This window comes from Saccopteryx leptura, chromosome 6, assembly GCF_036850995.1.
Source record: "Saccopteryx leptura isolate mSacLep1 chromosome 6, mSacLep1_pri_phased_curated, whole genome shotgun sequence".
NCBI lineage: Eukaryota > Metazoa > Chordata > Mammalia > Chiroptera > Emballonuridae > Saccopteryx > Saccopteryx leptura.
The window spans coordinates 129,189,573-129,206,912 of NC_089508.1; the positions used below are offsets into that span (position 1 = coordinate 129,189,573).

Genomic DNA, 17,340 nt, shown 5'->3' on the forward strand with positions numbered 1-17,340 from the left:
CCTCGGAGACTACTGGTGTCACCTGGACAGATCCAGAGGGATCATGTTCTACTGACACGATAGAAGATAGATGTCATTGGACACTCAACAAAGTCAGAAGGGTACCATTAGGCAGTCACTTGTGTAGATACTGCCACTGGTCTGCTTGCTGCTTACCCTGCCCATAACCCTGACCAGAGGGCAGTCATACAGGCTCTGGACCGCCTGCGTGCTGCATACGGGTGACCGCTGGTCCTTGAAAGTGACAATGGTACCCGCTTCACTGGTTCAACGGTGAGGCAATGGGCTCAAAAGCTGGGGGTGGACTGGAAGTACCATGTTCCCTACCATCTCCAGGCTGCTGGTATCATTGAGTGGCATAATGAACTCTTAAAGCAGGGACTGTGACAGGAGGGGGGCACTGGCTCCCTTACTGGATGGACACGCTGCTTGTGGACAGTACTCCGGATTTTGAATGAGACCTTGATGGGAGAGCCCAGCTCCAGTGGAGGCCCTCCTACGCTGGGCAGCTGTTCCCATTCAGTTGCAGATACACACCAAGGACATTTTAATCAAGCCAGGCTTTGGACAGCAGGGCAACGTGCTCTTGCCTGCCCCAATAGCCCTTCTTAAAGGCCAATGGCTTCGATGGATGTGGCCCTGAACTGTACAGGTCCCCCATCTGAGATGGGTGGCCTTGCTGGCACCATGGGGAAAGGGGCTAGAGGTGGACCTCCAGTTGACTTCTTGGGCAACCAGTACCTGGCCACCTAAGGTAGAAGTGTATTATCCCTTGAGTGCTCAGGGGGATAGCCGTATGAAAGGTACCTTTGTAATTCCTTTATGGCCAATAATAAATTCTCCTATTTTACTACACATAGAACCAGCAGATGCTGGTGTATTGGCCAATAAGGTTTGGTATGCCCACTCAGGGGGGCTTCTGGTACCAGCTACGGTGCTGTCTGCAGACAAAACTCTGGCCTGTATTCTGCTAGAGGGAAAAGATTTGCCTCTCTTGGTGCCGCTGACAGCTCTCTCATTTTGCCCATAGCTTTTGATTTGTTAATCCTATTGCTGTAGTTAGTACTGTTTCTGTTTATGCAATGTATCCCACTCCTTGCACAGTGACCATCATGGAAGAGACCTGTGGCTTAGATTGTGAAGCGAGCAAAAGGGGTGGAATGTTGGTCAAATAAGTTTGTAAATATGATGTGTATTTGCTCAGTTATAGTTTGCATCGGGTGTGGGGAACAGGCTGTAAGCAGGCATGGTCCTTATAGCCTCTAAGGCTTAGTTTTTTGTTTGTTTGTTTTGTATTTCTCTGAAGCTGGAAACGGGGAGAGACATCAGACAGACTCCCGCATGCGCCCGACCGGGATCCACCTGGCATGCCCACCAGGGGCACGCTCTGCCCACCAGGGGGCGATGCTCTGCCATGACCAAAGCCACTCTAGCGCCTGGGGCAGAGGCCAAGGAGCCATCCCCAGTGCCCGGGCCATCTTTGCTCCAATGGAGCCTTGGCTGCGGGAGGGGAAGAGAGAGACAGAAAGGAAGGAGAGGGGGAAGGGTGGAGAAGCAGATGGGCGCTTTTCCTGTGTGCCCTGGCCGGGAATCGAACCTGGGACTTCTGCACGCCAGGCCAATGCTCTACCACTGAGCCAACCGGCCAGGGCCTCTAAGGCTTAGTTGTTTTTTGGGGTTTTTTTTTTTTTTGCATTTTTCTGAAGCTGGAAACAGGGAGAGACAGTCAGACAGACTCCCGCATGCGCCCGACCGGGATCCACCCGGCACGCCCATCAGGGGCGATGCTCTGCCCCTCCGGGGCGTTGCTCTGCCAAGACCAAAGCCACTCTAGTGCCTGGGGCAGAGGCCAAGGAGCCATCCCCAGTGCCCGGGCCATCTTTGCTCCAATAGAGCCTTGGCTGCAGGAGGGGAAGAGAGAGACAGAGAGGAAGGAGGGGGGGGTGGAGAAGCAAATGGGCGCCTCTCCTATGTGCCCTGGCCGGGAATCGAACCCGGGTCCCCCGCACGCCAGGCCGACGCTCTACCGCTGAGCCAACAGGCCAGGGCCAAGGCTTAGTTTTAAGACTAAGCTTTTCCCCACACCCTAGACTGTTGCATGATGTGGTGCACTCTCATGAGAAATCCAATTATGCCTCAGATAAGTGACTTTGTATAAGAGACTTCCTTGTTTGTATATGTAAAGCCAGCAGCCGTGGCCAGGGCCACTATCACAGCTGCCCGGCCCTTGCAGGTTCGCATTGGATTCGGACAGTCGGTAAAGAAACAGCGGAGCCAAAAACTGATGGGCCATAGCCTTTAATCCTACCTTGCACCCGGCGGGCAAGTAAAAACATACACTGGGCTCCAAAACCCAGTCACACTCAGTGCTCACAAAGCCACTGACTTATCCGAGTTTCCTAGAATCAAAGGTTTCTAGCTCACCAGCCTTCTTCTCCTCAGTTCCCCATCTCCTTCCTTATCCCAGATACAAACTCTACACAAACTGGCATCTCACTCAGCACTCCGCCATCTTGGCTGCTTTTCCTGGCCTCCTCCACGTGGCCTCCTCCTGCTGCTGGCTCTACTCTCTCTGCTCTCTCATGCTAATCTCAGGAACCAAGAGCACAAGCTCTCGTTTTGCCCCCATTTTATAGTGTAGAAATCCAAACCCTTAATCCAATATACATAATAGGGAGGTCTCTAATACAAAGACACTTCTGAGGCATGATTGGATTGTACCGCCCTACATCAAAAAGGGTGGGAAAGGCTTAATCCCAAAACCAAGCCCCAGGTTACAACGATCTCCAACACACATTAATATCACCTGGGCGATGGCCTCTTGTGTTATCTTTAACAAAGTGAGCATAATACATTTTATCTGCCCAACAGTATATTAGATTAAAGGTTTTGGTTTCTACACTATAAAGTGGTATAGACCGGGAGTTGCTCTCTCTGTTCCTGCTATCACCATTGCAGGGGCCTCCCTTATCCTTCATGGGAAAAGCTGGTTTTTTGCTTTTCCCTTGTCTTCTCTTGTGGTTTGCCTGTCTTGGTGAGACACCAATAAACAGAATGGCCTACCATCCTCTGACTCCACATGTCTTTACTGTCTGCTCGAATCCAATGGGAACCTGCATGTGAATGGCCACGATGGCGGCTCCTGGCCATACAGCTGTGATGTCAGGTTTTTTCTTGCCCATGTATAATTAAAAGTATATAACCAGCCCCTAGAATATTAATGACACACGATTTGGGACTGCTGCCCCGTATAAGATATATGCGGCCAGCATATTTAATAAATTTCCTCCTTTAATAAAACTCTTCAAAAACTTATTTGGACTACGTGCCTCTATGAAAACCCGCAGAATTTTGGATTGGGTACTTGATAACACAACCACTGTTTAGCAGCCAAGCACACATCTGCAATCAGCCCTTTCTCTCCAAGTTCACCCCTCTGATCAGCAGAGGGAGGGTATTGCTCCAAAATGCCTTGTCATTTCTGCTCATCATTCCACTTATTCAACCAGCATTTACTGATTCCAGCGCCAGGCTGAATGCAGGCATTGGGGATCTAAAGATGAGTAAGATCAGGTCCCTGACCTGAGGAGCTTGCAAACTACAGCATTTACTGATTCCAGCGCCAGGCTGAATGCAGGCATTGGGGATCTAAAGATGAGTAAGATCAGGTCCCTGACCTGAGGAGCTTGCAAACTAATAGAAGGTGTGTGTAGTGGAGAACTTAACTTTGCCCACAGAAAGATTGGCCTTTGCCCTTGGCTCCTGGGAAGTAATCTCCAAGGAACAACCTGCCTGATAGCAGTGTCTATGTTGTTTACCTAGAGGTCTTCTCCCCCAGCAATGTGATTGGGGGGAGGGGTACTTTGGATCACGTTATCAGGTAGGCCCAGGGAGGGGCTGGAGACTAGATCTCTGACAAGGCCCTGATAAAGCCAAAAAACCGTGGGACACCAAGGCCCAGGTGAGAGTCCCAGGTCAGCAATACTTTGTATTGTCAAGCAGTTATCAACCAGAAAAGCTATGTTGGGAACTTCCCTGGACTCTGCCCATGCACTTCTTCCCTTGACTGGCTTCAATCTGTTTCCTCTCATTGTGCTAAACTTTAACCCCGAGTGTAACAGCCTCCAGTGATTATAGCTGTGAATCCTCCTAGGAATCACCTCCTGGTTAATCACCTTCTGGTGAGAGAGGTCATCAGCATACACAGGGCAGGTAAGATTTGGAAAGCAGGAAGCCTGGGTCCTTTGATGAGAGCACTTGAAGTGGCATGAACACAAGTCAGGTTTCAGTGGGCTGAGACATAAGTGAGAAGTTACCTAGCGGGGAAATAGTGAGATAAGCCTCTGCCAAATACAAGTGGACTTGTTTGACCCCAACTCTTCCATGCAGGCATCAGAATCCAGCATGGACTTCCTGAGCAAACATTAAAATGATCAAGTCTGGTGGTGATGCAGTGGATAGAGCGTCAACCTGAGAGGCTGGAGTTTCCAGTTCAAAACCCCAAGGTCGCTGGCTTGAGCACGGGCTCATCGACATGATCCCAAGGCCGCCGGATTGAGCCCAAGATTTCTGGTTTGAGCAAGGGGTCACTGGTTTGACTTGAGTACTCCGCCCCCCCCCCCCCCAAATCAAGGCACGTATAAGGAGCAACCAATGAACAACTAAAGTGACACAACTACGAGTGGATGTTTCTCACTCTCCCTTCCTGTCTCTCTTTCAAACCAATTAAAAAATAAGTAAATATAGCCTGACCAGGTGGTGGCGCAGTGGATAGAGTGTTGGACTGGGATGCGGAGGGCCCAGGTTCAAGACCCCAAGGTCGCCAGCTTGACCACGGGCTCATCTGGCTTGAGCAAAAAAAGCTCACCAGCTTGGACCCAAGGTCGCTGGCTCAAGCAAGGGGTTATTCGGTCTGCTGAAGGCCCGCAGTCAAGGCACATATGAGAAAGCAATCAATGTACAACTAAGGTGTCGCAATGAAAAACTAATGATTGATGCTTCTCATCTCTCTCCGTTCCTGTCTGTCTATCCCTCTCTCCGATTCTCTCTTTGTCTCTATAAAAAAAAAAAAAAAAAAAAAAAAAAGTAAATATATATAATGGCCAAGACTATCTATTGTGCCTGGTCTTCTCTAGGTACATGGGTAACAGTGGCACTTGAGATGAAATAGGTGATCTCAGCTAGCAGTCCCTTGCTAACTTATGCCAGGCTGGTCCCCCAGTCAAGGCAAGCAGAGCAGGACTACACTGGGCAGTGGTGTCAGGATTCTTTGGTTGCAAGCTCAGAAATCAGCCCTGGCTCCTTCAAACAAAATGGAATTTACTGGATGCTCACAGGGTCAATAGCAAGAATAATAAACACACCCTGCCCCTCCATGGGCAAAACAAAAACAAATGAATTCCTACTGACTGTGCCCTTCACCCCTCTGCTTAAGACATATATTCTTGGTGAAGAGCATGTGATTGGCCCAAATGGAGTCATGAGTCTGATGCTTGGCTAAGGAAGGGAGTTTTCCCAAACAGTCCCACCATTCCATATTGCCTGGCATAGAGGTAATTCCACAAAAAAGAAGGTGGGAGCTGTTCAGGCTAGCCAGAAAACTAATATCCAATCACAGTAACCTGGAACACAACCGTTTATGTAATGGGCAGTATCTCACAAAGGAATGAGACCAGGGCACACATTCTATTCAGTAATCGGTAACACTGGGCACTCCTCTGAGATACATCCTTCCAGCTACCATTCAACAATGTCAAGTTGTATGTGGTGATAAACAGCTGACACATTCTCTGACTCATGCATCTGTCCCTAGAGAGTGTCCTTATTTCTGGGCAGAACCCAGCCAACTCTCCCTGGTGCTAGCATGCACTGCTCCTGAAATGACACAACCCCGTTGCTGAGAGTACAGACGACAGTGTCCAGAAACAGAGGTGAAACACTTAGGCAATCAGCAGCAGGCTTCTTGGCAAGACGAGCCCGAGGTTCCTCCTGCAGAACTGCCCCGACGGGGGAATTCAGGACAAAGCTTATTGATGGAGGCATGCTGACATCCGCAGCCAGCCAGGTGCCTCTTCTCTGCCTGGATAGTCTGCATGAGCAGCTATCTAAGAGCCCAGCAGGAGGGCCAGGTCCACTGCATGCTCAATCTGTGTAATCAGCCTCCCTTCAACCACAAGTCCTGCCAGGATTTGTTCTCAGAATGAGTCACCACAAAGGAACAACTGCATGTCACATAACACCTGACCGGGATCCCTCTGATATTCTGTCCACAGGATGATGGGAGTGGAGCTGCTGGAGTGAAACAGTAAAATTTTCTAATAAGGGAAGCCCTGCCCTGGCTAGGTAGCTCTGTGAGTTAGAGCCTCCAACCCATAGGCTAAGGTTGTGAGTTTGATCCCTGGTTGGTGCACACACAGAAGTCAATCAATGACTGCATAAATACATGGAGTAACAAATTCATGTTTCTCTCTCTCTCAAAAAAAAATTTTTTTAAGGAGTTTATTGATTTTTTAATTTTATTTTTGAGAGAGAGTGGGAGACAGACAGACAGACAGGGAGAGAGATGAGAAGCATCAGCTCATAGTTGCAGCATCTTAGCTGTTCATTGATTGCTTTCTCATCTGTGCCTTGACCAGGAGGCTCCAGCTGAGCCAGTGACCCTTTGCTCAAGCGAGCAACCCTATGCTCAAGCCAGTGACCTTGGGCTCAAGCCAGCAATCAAGGGATCATGTCTATGATTCCACGGTCAAGCCAGTGACCCTGTGCTCAAGCTAGTGAGTTCGTGCTCAAGCCAGATGAGTTGGCACTCAAACCAGCAACCTTGGGGTTTTGACCTGGGTCCTCAGTGTCCCAGGCTGGCTGTATGGCCAGTAACTGGCCACCATCATAGCTGCCTGGCCCGTGCAGGTTTGCATTTAATTCAGACAGACGGTAATGAAACAACAGAGCCAAGAACTGGTGGGCCATTACATTTAATCCTAGCTTGCACCCGGCGGGCAAGAAATACACACAGTGGGAAAAGTTCCCTTTCCATTCAGGGCTCCCAAAGCCACTGACTTATCTGAGTTTCCTAGAATCAAAGGTTTCTAGCTCACCAGCCTTATTCACCTCTGTTTCCCATCTCCTTCCTTCTCTCTGCACAAACCCTGCATAGACTGGCTTCTCCTTCACGTGACCTTCCTCTGCTCTCCTTCAGTATGGGCTCCTCTGCTCCATTTTATAGTGTAGAAATCAAACCTTTAATCCAGTATACAAACAAGGAAGTCTCTGATACAAAGTCACTTATAGGCATAATGGGATTCCTCATGAGAGTGCACCACCCTACATGATGCAACAGTTAAAGGTGTGGGGAAAAGCTTAGTTTTAAAACTAAGTCTTAGGCTATAAGGACCCTGCCAGCTTACAGCCTGTCCCCCACACCCAATGCAAACTATAAGTGAGCAAACATACATATTATATTTATAAACTTATTTGACTAACACAGGCCAATCCTCTATCCACTAAACCACCACTTGGTTAGGCTTTATTTATTGATTTTATAGAGAGAGGAGAGAAAAGGGGAGAGAAATGAGAAGTATCAACTCATAGTTGCTTCACTTTACTTGTTCATTGATTACCTGTCATGTGTGCCTTAACCAGGGAAGTCCAGGGCTTCAAACTGGTGACTTCAGCATTCCAGGTTGACTGAGTCTCTATATACTGCTCTACCATAGGTCTGGCTAATAAATAAATAAGATTTTATTTTATTTTATTTTATTTTATTTTATTTATTTATTTATTTATTTATTTATTTATTTATTTATTTATTTACAGGGACAGAGAGAGAGTCAGATAGAGGGATAGATAGGGACAGACAGACAGGAATGGAGAGAAATGAGAAGCATCAATCATCAGTTTTTCGTTGTGTAAAGCCAGTAGGCAGGGCCAGGGCCACTATCACAGCAGCCTGGCCCATGCAGGTTCGCATTGGATTCGGACAGTCGGTAAAGAAACAACGGAGCCACAAACTGGTGGGTCATAGTCTTTAATCCTAGCTTGCACCCGGCGGGCAAGTAAAAATACACACTGGGCTCCAAAACCCAGTCACATTCAGTGCTCACAAAGCCACTGACTTATCCGAGTTTCCTAGAATCAAAGGTTTCTAGCTCACCAGCCTTATTCTCCTCAGTTCCCCATCTCCTTCCTTATCCCAAATACAAACTCTACACAAACTGGCATCTCACTCAGCACTCCACCATCTTGGCTGCTTCTCCTGGCCTCCTCCACGTGGCCTTTCTCTGCTCTCTGCTCTCTCTTCTAATGATGATCTCAGGAACCAAGAGCGCAAACTCTCGTTCCGTCCCCATTTTATAGTGTAGAAATCCAAACCCTTAATCCAATATACAAAATAGGGAAGTCTCTAATACAAAGTCACTTCTCTGAGGCATGATTGGATTGTACCGCCCTACATCAAAAAGGGTGGAAAAGGCTTAATCCCAAAACCAAGCCCCAGGCTACAAGGATTCTCAACACACATTAATATCACCTGGGTGACGGCCTCCACCTGGGCGGTGTAATCTTTAACAAAGTGAGCATAATACATTTTATCCGCCCAACACGTTGCGACACCTTAGTTGTTCATTGATTGCTTTCTCATATGTGCCATGACCGCGGGCATTCAGCAGACTGAGTAACCCCCCGGCCCGAGCCAGTGACCTTGGGTCTATGCTAGTGAGCTTTTTTGCTCAAAGCAGATGAGCCCACTCTCAAGCTGGCTATCCTGGGGTCTCAAACCTGGGTCCTTCCGCATCCCAGTCCGACGCTCTTTCCACTGCGCCACCACCTGGTCAGGCAAGATTTTATTTATTTTAGAGAGAGAGAGAGAAAGGCAGGGGTAGGAGCAGGAAACATCAACTCATAGTTGCTCTTCGTATGTGCCTTGACCAGGCAAGCCCGGGGCTTCAAACTGGTGACCTCAGCGTTACACATCAACATTTCATTCACAATGCACCACAGCTCATGCAAAAGAAATATTTTTAAAAATTTAAAACATAGGCCCTGGCCAGTTGGCTCAGTGGTAGAGTGTCGGCCTGGCGTGCGGGAGTCCCGGGTTCGATTCCCAGCCAGGGCACACAGGAGAAGCGTCCATCTGCTTCTCCACTCCTCCCCCCCTCCTTCCTCTCTGTCTCTCTCTTCCCCTCCCGCAGCCAAGGCTCCACTGGAGCAAAGTTGGCCCAGTTGCTGAGGATGGCTCTGTGGCCTCTGCCTCAGGTGCTAGAATGGCTCTGGTTGCAACAGAGCGACACCCCAGATGGGCAGAGCATCGCCCCCTGGTTGGCATGCCGGGTGGATCCTGTCGGGCGCATGCGGGAGTCTGTCTGACTGCTTCCCCGTTTCCAACTTCAGAAAAATACAAAAAGGAAAAAAAAATTAAAACATAAAAAGGATAAGTTCTAGAAAGATGTAAAGCATTGTGGGCAACAAATTACAGCCATGGGAAATGTGATGTGTCTCCTGAACACAGCACACACCATCTTCCCTCCATTCCTACAGCTGCCAAAGAGCTCTGGCTCATGTTAGAACGGCTCTGGCTGCCCAGAGCTCTTCACTGGCTCCTTTCTGTGCAAGACATAAAACCCTCTGCAGAGCACAATCAGACCTATCACTCTAGCTCCCTCCCCCACAGCCCTCCAATCCTGTGTTATGCTTGAGCCACAGCAAGTCCTGGACTGCCCTGCAGGGATGCAGCTGTGTCCCTTCTGCCTGTGAGGATTCCTAACCTCCCTGTCTGCAGGGCACACTTCTGTCTTCATGGAGGCGTCTCAGCCCAGCTCTGGCCTCTCTGAGACCACCCTCTTCCCAGTTCCCAGCTCTCTAGCCTTCTGCACCCAGTCCTCTCACCATCTTGCCCTGCTCTGTGTGCTGGTGGATCCATTTCCTCACTGGTCCTGTCTATCTCTAACCACTCTGCATTGCAGAGGCCTAGCATGGGCTTAGCTTCTGGGAGGTGCTCACACTTTTGTTGAATTCCTGAATGAACACCATTTGCATTTTATCTATGGCAATGTCTAAATCAAAGAAAATCAAACTTGTCTTCTCAGAAGAGGAAAGATATTCAAATACTAAGAACTGCAATTCCCGGTAAGACCTTTTAGAAAATAATGTTAGCAACAGTAGCAACTGGAAACTTAGCAGAATGCTTAAATACTAAAACCAGAGAGCAATGGGCCTAGACTGGGACCATCATAGCTTAGGCAGCCTGGGAGTGGAGTGGGGAGCTTCAAGTCTGTTCAGGGTTCAAAAAGCACAAGGTCTTGGCGTTTAGACCATAAAGCAACCTTACTGACTGATATACTCATATGGGTACCTGGGGAAATATAGGCCTGCATACCTGTTAATAAAAAGTCCCTTAGCCTGACTGGTGGTGGCACAATGGATAGAGTGTCAACCCGGAACACTGAAGGTCCCAGGTTCGAAACCTCAAGGTTGGCAGCTTGAGCACAGGCTCATCCGGCTTGAGCACAGGGTTGCTGGCTTGCGTGTGGGATCATTGACATGATCCCAAGATCACTGGCTTGAGCAAGGGTTCACTGGCTCAGCTGGAGCCTCCCGACCCTGCCATGTAAAAAAATGTATGAGAAGCAATCAGTGAACAATTAAATGAAGCAACTACAATTTGACACTTCTCATCTCTCTCCCTTCCTGTCTTTCTCTGTGTTTCTCTCTAAAAAATAAAACAAAAAACAAATAAGTCTTTAAAGAAAAAAAAGAATCACAAGCCTTTCTTAAGAATCACATATATATATATATTTACACCATGAACCAGGATACATGCTTGGCAGGAGTTAAGCTGTTTCCAACTGGATGGCTTTGGAAAGTCCACTCTGAAATGAAGTCACCTGTTATTGTCACTGTCCTCCTTCCCAACCCTCCTTCAGGGAGAGAGAACACTGTCCTGCCCCTTCAGCTCTCCATGTAGCTCCCAGGTGGGTCTGGACTGTGGGGACTGCTTTCCAGCTTCAGGGTGGACAGGTGCTCCAGCTCGTAGTGCCCGCTGCCAGAGGCCTGATGTGTGAGCTTCTCACTCACACCCTTTTTCTGGCTCCGTTTGTGCTCGATGATCTGCTGGAGCTGGTGCCCAGCATACTCTGGCTTGGTGGTCAGTGGGCCAGCTGGCACAGCTACTCCAAGAATATCCGACACCATGTATGGGCGCAGCCAGCCCACCAGAGGGGTGCTTCCAGGGCTGTAGTGGGTCTGCTTGTGGTAAAAGAGAAGTCCATCTACCTACGAGAGGGGAGACCGAGGATCAAATGACTCTGGGGCCATGTGTTTCCAGGAGCCTGCTCACAGGGCAGCTCTCTGATCCAGTCCTCTCTCTGGGTCACTGCCAGAGAGAAGAGCTCCTGCCTCTCACGTACACAACTGCTCTACATGAAGAAATACCTAGAAAACTACATTTTAGAAAATAAAACATGAATAGTACTTTCCTACCCACTACTTCTCCCTCTTACCCACCATGAGGGGATTTTCCAGATAGGGTTGGATCAGTTCTAGGAGCCCCTTTACAAACCCACAGTGAATACAAAGCAGAAACTTAACCCAGTTCTTCTCTACTCAGATCCCATGCACTTCTGCCACCTGGAGGTCTCCTGGCGGTGTGTGTGTTCATATAGGTAGCACAGCAAGGGGCTGGACAGGTCCTGTGAGATGCTGCACCATTGGAAATGGGGACACCATGCTCCCCAAGCCATCACTGGCCAGTTGAACCTCCCCTAAACTGTCTGCAAGCGCTTTTCTGGGAAACTCAGGCATCTCAGTGGGAAGGCCTCCTACAGTCCCACATTGTCTTTTCTGGGAGTCAGTGACTCACCTCAGAAAGCATTTGTGTCACTTTATGTATATAGTGTAAGGGCTATAAATAAAGATGGCATTCTTACCACCTTCATAATTGACTTCCAGAAATGAAGTAGCTCAGCCTTTGCCGTTTTCTCCAGTGGGAAGCTGTGATCCTTTCCGAAAACTTATATCTAGTTCAAGCAGAAACTTGTGGGCGACTCAACCAAATTAAAAGGTGTATGGACAAAGGAGAGTGGGGCTGGGAGAGGATGACTGTGGGTGGGAGACTCTCAACACTAGGACTGGGGAGTCCAGGACACAGACTGGGCTGACCTGCGCACTTGCCCCACACCAGAGCTTGCGGACAGTGATGCCCAGGGACCTTCTGCTCTTCCCTGGAGAAAAGGGGGAGCTCAGACTGTGGCCCTTCAGCCACAGAAGCCCCTATACTCTGCAGCCAGCCATGGGACCCACACAAAGGGCTTGGCTTTTGGCTTATAAAAAAGAGAGGCAAGCAGAATGCCTTACAAATGGAAGCCTTGCCTGCCCTGGGCCTCAGTTTCTCCAGGTATAAAGTGGGGGTGTTGTACGCTGTCCTTTCAGGCCCTCTGGCTTTGACACCTGACTCACAGGGTAGGGTGGACTGAGGCTCTGAGGGACAGTGAGCACCCCTCCCCGCCATCACTTCTAGCCCTTTGCCAAAGTTCTGACAGAGCCGAGTCAGAAGTTATTATAATGCTGTAACCACTTCCCTGAGTCCTGTGTTCTCATCAGGAAAATGCAGAAGGTGATTCCATTACCTCGAAAGGGAAATCCATGGACAGCACCTCACACAGGCTCTCCGTGGTACAAGGGAAATTCTGGAGCCCCACAAACTTAAACTGAAATACAAATTAGAACAAAGAATTAGTACATGTTACAAATAATATTGCCCCAGCAAATGAAAAGTTGTATCAAAGAACAGAAGTCTTGCCTGACTGGGCAGTGGCGCAGTGGATAGAGCGTCGGACTGGGATGCGGAGGACCCAGGTTCAAGACCCCGAGCTTGCTAGCTTGAGCATGGGCTCATCTGGTTTGAGCAAAGCTCACCAGCTAAGACCCAAGGTCCCTGGCTTGAGCAAGGGGTTACTTGGTCTGCTGTAGCCCCCGCGGTCAAGGTACATATGAGAAAGCAATCAATGAACAACTAAGTGCCACAACGAAAAACTGATGATTGACATCTCTCTGCGTTCCTGTCTGTCCCTATCTATCCCTCTCTCTGATTCTCGCTCTGTCTCTGTAAAAAACAATCAAACAAACAAAGAACACAAGTCTTTAGTGTCCTCCCTCCCTCACCTGCGGAAAGACTCGGTTAGGGGCTCTCAACTCTGCTTTACACAGGAGACTCTTGTGGGGCAGTCTTAGCAATGACCGATGCCCAGGCCCCACCCCGAGACTGGGGGAAGTGGTCTGGCAGAGGCCCAGGTATTTTTTAAAACTCCCTAGCTGAAAGTGCAGACTGAGAACTACAGCTGGGTGCTAGGTATGGGGGCTGAATTTCATTCTCCCAGCCCTCTGGCAGCTGCCCCAATGGATGACTAGTGAAACAACTTTCACACCAGCAAGGGTTTCAGATGGAAGGAGTATAACGAAGTGATAAGAACTACATACTCTAAAGTCAGATTGCCTGGGTTGGACTCCCAGCTCTGACAATCATTTTGACTCCATATGCCTCTGTTTTCTCGTCTGTACAAGATAATAAAAGTACCTACTTCCTAGGGGGTTTATGTGTGAATTCAATGAAATAATACAGGCAGAGCACTAACAGCTCCCATAGTCCTCATCCTCAATGCTCATTTTTTCCAGGATTTTACTGATAAAATCACTGGAAGTACTGAAACCATTTACTGTCCTGTAATTGTTATTCAATTGCCTTTAAAAATGGTGTAAGCAATCCAGGCAAACACCAATCTGCAGGGATAAACTAATAAAATACCCTTGAAATAGCTGTTCCATACTAATCACTGGGCAGACAGCAAACACACCGGGCCATCATTGTACACTGTGGGATCTCAGAGAAGACAGCCTCTCTGAGCTTGCATTCTCATCTACAACAAGAGGGAACTGATGAGATGAGGCTGCCCTCAGCCCAGAAACCAGAGTGGAGGTTATCCAGACGTGGCCCATGGACCAGAGTATTAGTATCTCTGGGGAACTTGTTAGAAGTGCAAATTCTCAGGTTTTCCCTTAGATCTACTGACTCAGGCCCAGGAGTGTCTCACCAGGCCTTGAGGTACTGCTGGGGTTTGAATCATGGTACCAGAATTCTAAGTCTCTTATTAATAAAAGCAGCATAAGCCCTTTACATCAACCACTATCTGTTAAAAGCCTACAATAAGAACTATGCTAGGAGGACATGCATACTTCTATCATTTGGTTCTTAGAACAACTCTGTAATATAGGTGTTATTAACCCTATTATATAGGTGAAGAAACTAAGACGAAGTGATGTTTTTAACTTAATCTAGCAATTATTAAAGCCAAACCCAGAATTCAGATCTGGATAACTATTAAACATATAATCCTCATATTATGTCGTACTGCCTCAAAAATAGATAATTCCATTCATAATGACTATATTTAGAAGACAGACCAAGCCAAAGCACCCTCACAGAGAACACTGCTTACGGGGTTGAGCCTGGTGTTCTCTCCCAATCCCTCCTCTTCGGGTAATTTGGAGCGCATCCAGTAGAATCGGAAATCAGTCTGCCACAGAGAGGGAAGAGAGAAAAATATATGCTGCTTATCTCGAACTAGAAGATGAACAAAAATACCCATTTTAGATAGCCACCTGACTTATGAAGACCAAAGCCATCCTATCAGGTCTACACCAGTATAGACAGAGGTGCTCTGCCCACAGCCAGCATCCTCATTAACAACTGATGAACTGACTTTCACCCAGCCACCATCTGACTGCCACCACACAAGACCCCAAAAGAGAACCATCTGGCTGAGCCTGGTCAAACTCCAGAATCATGAAAAATAATAAAACAATTGTTCTTGCTTGGTGCCACTAAATTTAATGATGGTTCGTTACACAACAGTGAGTGAAGCATATCTTAGTGTAGGCTCCATCCTGCACCATGGGTGGCCTTGGGTCCAGGTGTGGGCACCCAGGAAGGTCTGTCCAAACTCTCTCTACTCTCCCCATGTCCTCCTGCACGAACAGCCACAATTGGCCACCCCTTGGGCCTAGCAGCACATGTTTTTGCTGCCCTCAAGAAGACAAGTTTAGCCCTGGCTGGTTGGCTCAGTGGTAGAGCGTCGGCCTGGTGTGCGGGAGTCCTGGGTTCAACTTCTGGCCAGGGCACACAGGAGAGGCACCCACCTGCTTCTCTACCCCTTCCTCTCTGTCTCTCTCTTCCCCTCCCGCAGCTGAGGCTCCATTGGAGCAAAGTTGGCCGGGGCGCTGAGGATGACTCCATGGCCTCTGCCTCAAGCGCTAGAATGGCTCTGGTCGCAGCAGAGCAACGCCCCAGATGGGCAGAGCATCGCCCTCTGGTGGGCGTGCCAGGTGGATCCCGGTCGGGTGCATGCAGGAGTCTGTCTGTTTCCAACTTCAGAAAAAATACAAACAAAAAAAGACAAGTTTGGCCTGACTGGGTGGTGGCGCAGTGGATAGAGCATCGAACTGGAATGCGGAGGACTCAGGTTCAAGATCCCAAAGTTGCCAGCTTGAGCATGGGCTCATCTGGTTTGAGCAAAGCTCACCAGCTTGGACCCAAGGTCGCTGGCTGGAGCAAGGGGTCGGTCTGCTTTAGCCCCACGGTCAAGGCACATATGAGAAAGCAATCAATGAACTAAGGTGTCGCAATGAAAAACTGATGAATGATGCTTCTCATCTCTCTCCATTCCTGTCTGTCTGTCCCTATCTATCCCTCCCTCTGGAAAAAAAAAAGTTTGGGCCACTCTGGTCTACATAATGGGCTGGGTGCCTTGTAGGTAGGGGACCCAGAACACAGTCTAGAAGGGGGTGTGACTCAAAGTGGGTTTTATCCTTGGTCCCAATGGGGCAGGGCGTAGGCAGGGAGGACCAGAGTGAGACCCTCTGAAACACAGGGCCCAGGCAGGAGCCCTGCTATGGTTAGTTTCCAAAACTGTATTTGCCATCTTTAATTTTTATTTTTTGTAATGCCTTTTATTATTCAAAAAATTTTTTTTCTAATTTTTATTTACTGATTTTAGTGAGAGAGAACTGGAGAGAGAGAGAGAGAGAGAGAGAGAGAGAGAGAGAGAGAGAGAGAGAAAGAAACATCAATCTGCTCCTGTATGTACCCCGACCACGGATCAAACCGGCAACCTCTGTGCTTCAAGATGGTGCTCTAAAGTCTAACCAATTGAGCTAATCTGGCCATTTAATAAACAATCAGTTTTGCTTTTCAAATCTATCGACTTTTTACCTGAATGCTTACTGGCAGCATGATCACTAAAACTCAAAATGAAATGATGTGAAACTTTTAGGTTTAAAAAAGATAAAAGAAAAATATTCTCCTGCAGCTTCCACTTGACTTTTTTTTTTTTAAAAAACAGTTTTATTATTATTATTATTGATTGACTTTAGAGAGACAGAGAGGGAGAAGGAGAGAGGGAGTCTGAGGGAGAGAGAAGCATTCATTTGTTATTCTATTTATTTATGCCTTCATTGGTCACTTCCTGTATGCACCCTGACTGGGGATCCAACTCACAACCTTGGTGTTTCAGGAAGACACTCTAACCAACTGAGCTAAATGCATGGGGATGTGGCAGCAGCAAGTGATGGGCGCTGGGGCCATGGGTGGGGATGGGGAAATGTCAACACTTAAAAAAAAACTTTAAAGTACAGTTGGTATCTAATTATATATTGCTTTCTGGCATACAGTGGAGCCATTGGTTATGTGCATAGTTTCCAATGCGATCACACCACAAAGTCATCTGTTGTCATTACACAAATTTAACACTATAATGCGAATCTCTGTATCATTCTAATTGTACTACATGTGCCATTAAAGCAACAGCTTTACTTCTTCCTTTCCAATTTTCATGCCTTTTATTTCATATTCTAGTCGGACTGCTGTGGCTGGGGCTTCCAGTATTAACATTGAAAACAAGTGGTGAAAATGGTATTATTGTCTTATTCCTAATCTTGGGGAAAATGCTGTGGGTTTGTCACATATGGCCTTTGTTATGTTTAGGTATATTCCCTCTATTCCAACTTTGCTAGTTTTTATCATAAAAGGGTGCTGAATTTGTCAAATGCTTCTTCTGCATCTATTGATATGATCATATGGTTTTTATCTTTTATGTGGTGTATCACTTTAATTGATTTGCAGATATTGAACCAACCTTGTATCCGAGGAATATATCCTACTTGGTTATTATTTTACCTATTTACTTATTTATTTATTTATAGAGAGAGGGATAGACAGGGACAGACAGACAGGAACAGAGAGAGATGAGAAGCATCATCAATTTTTCCTTGCGACACCTTAGCTGTTCATTGATTGCT

At 47.6% G+C, this 17,340-nt stretch overlaps 1 protein-coding gene and 1 long non-coding RNA gene across 10 annotated transcripts in view; both read right to left on the reverse strand.

The window, feature by feature from the left end:
- LOC136376674 (uncharacterized) overlaps positions 1–17,340 on the reverse strand; it is a 285,392-nt gene that overhangs the window by 37,726 nt on the left and 230,326 nt on the right. The gene's annotated exons all lie outside the window — the stretch shown is intronic.
- Positions 10,760–17,340, reverse strand: part of SNUPN (snurportin 1) — a 37,496-nt gene continuing 30,915 nt past the window's right edge. For 7 of the 9 annotated variants that reach the window (XM_066342929.1, XM_066342930.1, XM_066342925.1 and 4 more), the window contains 3 exons: positions 14,484–14,561; positions 12,618–12,698; positions 10,760–11,265 (listed from right to left, as the gene is read on the reverse strand). In XM_066342929.1, coding sequence (XP_066199026.1) covers positions 10,942–11,265; positions 12,618–12,698; positions 14,484–14,561 — 483 coding nt within the window. In that variant the 3' untranslated portion in view covers positions 10,760–10,941. The remainder of the gene's footprint in view (positions 11,266–12,617; positions 12,699–14,483; positions 14,562–17,340) is intronic. The other 2 variants (XM_066342927.1, XM_066342931.1) reach the window with 1 other exon arrangement.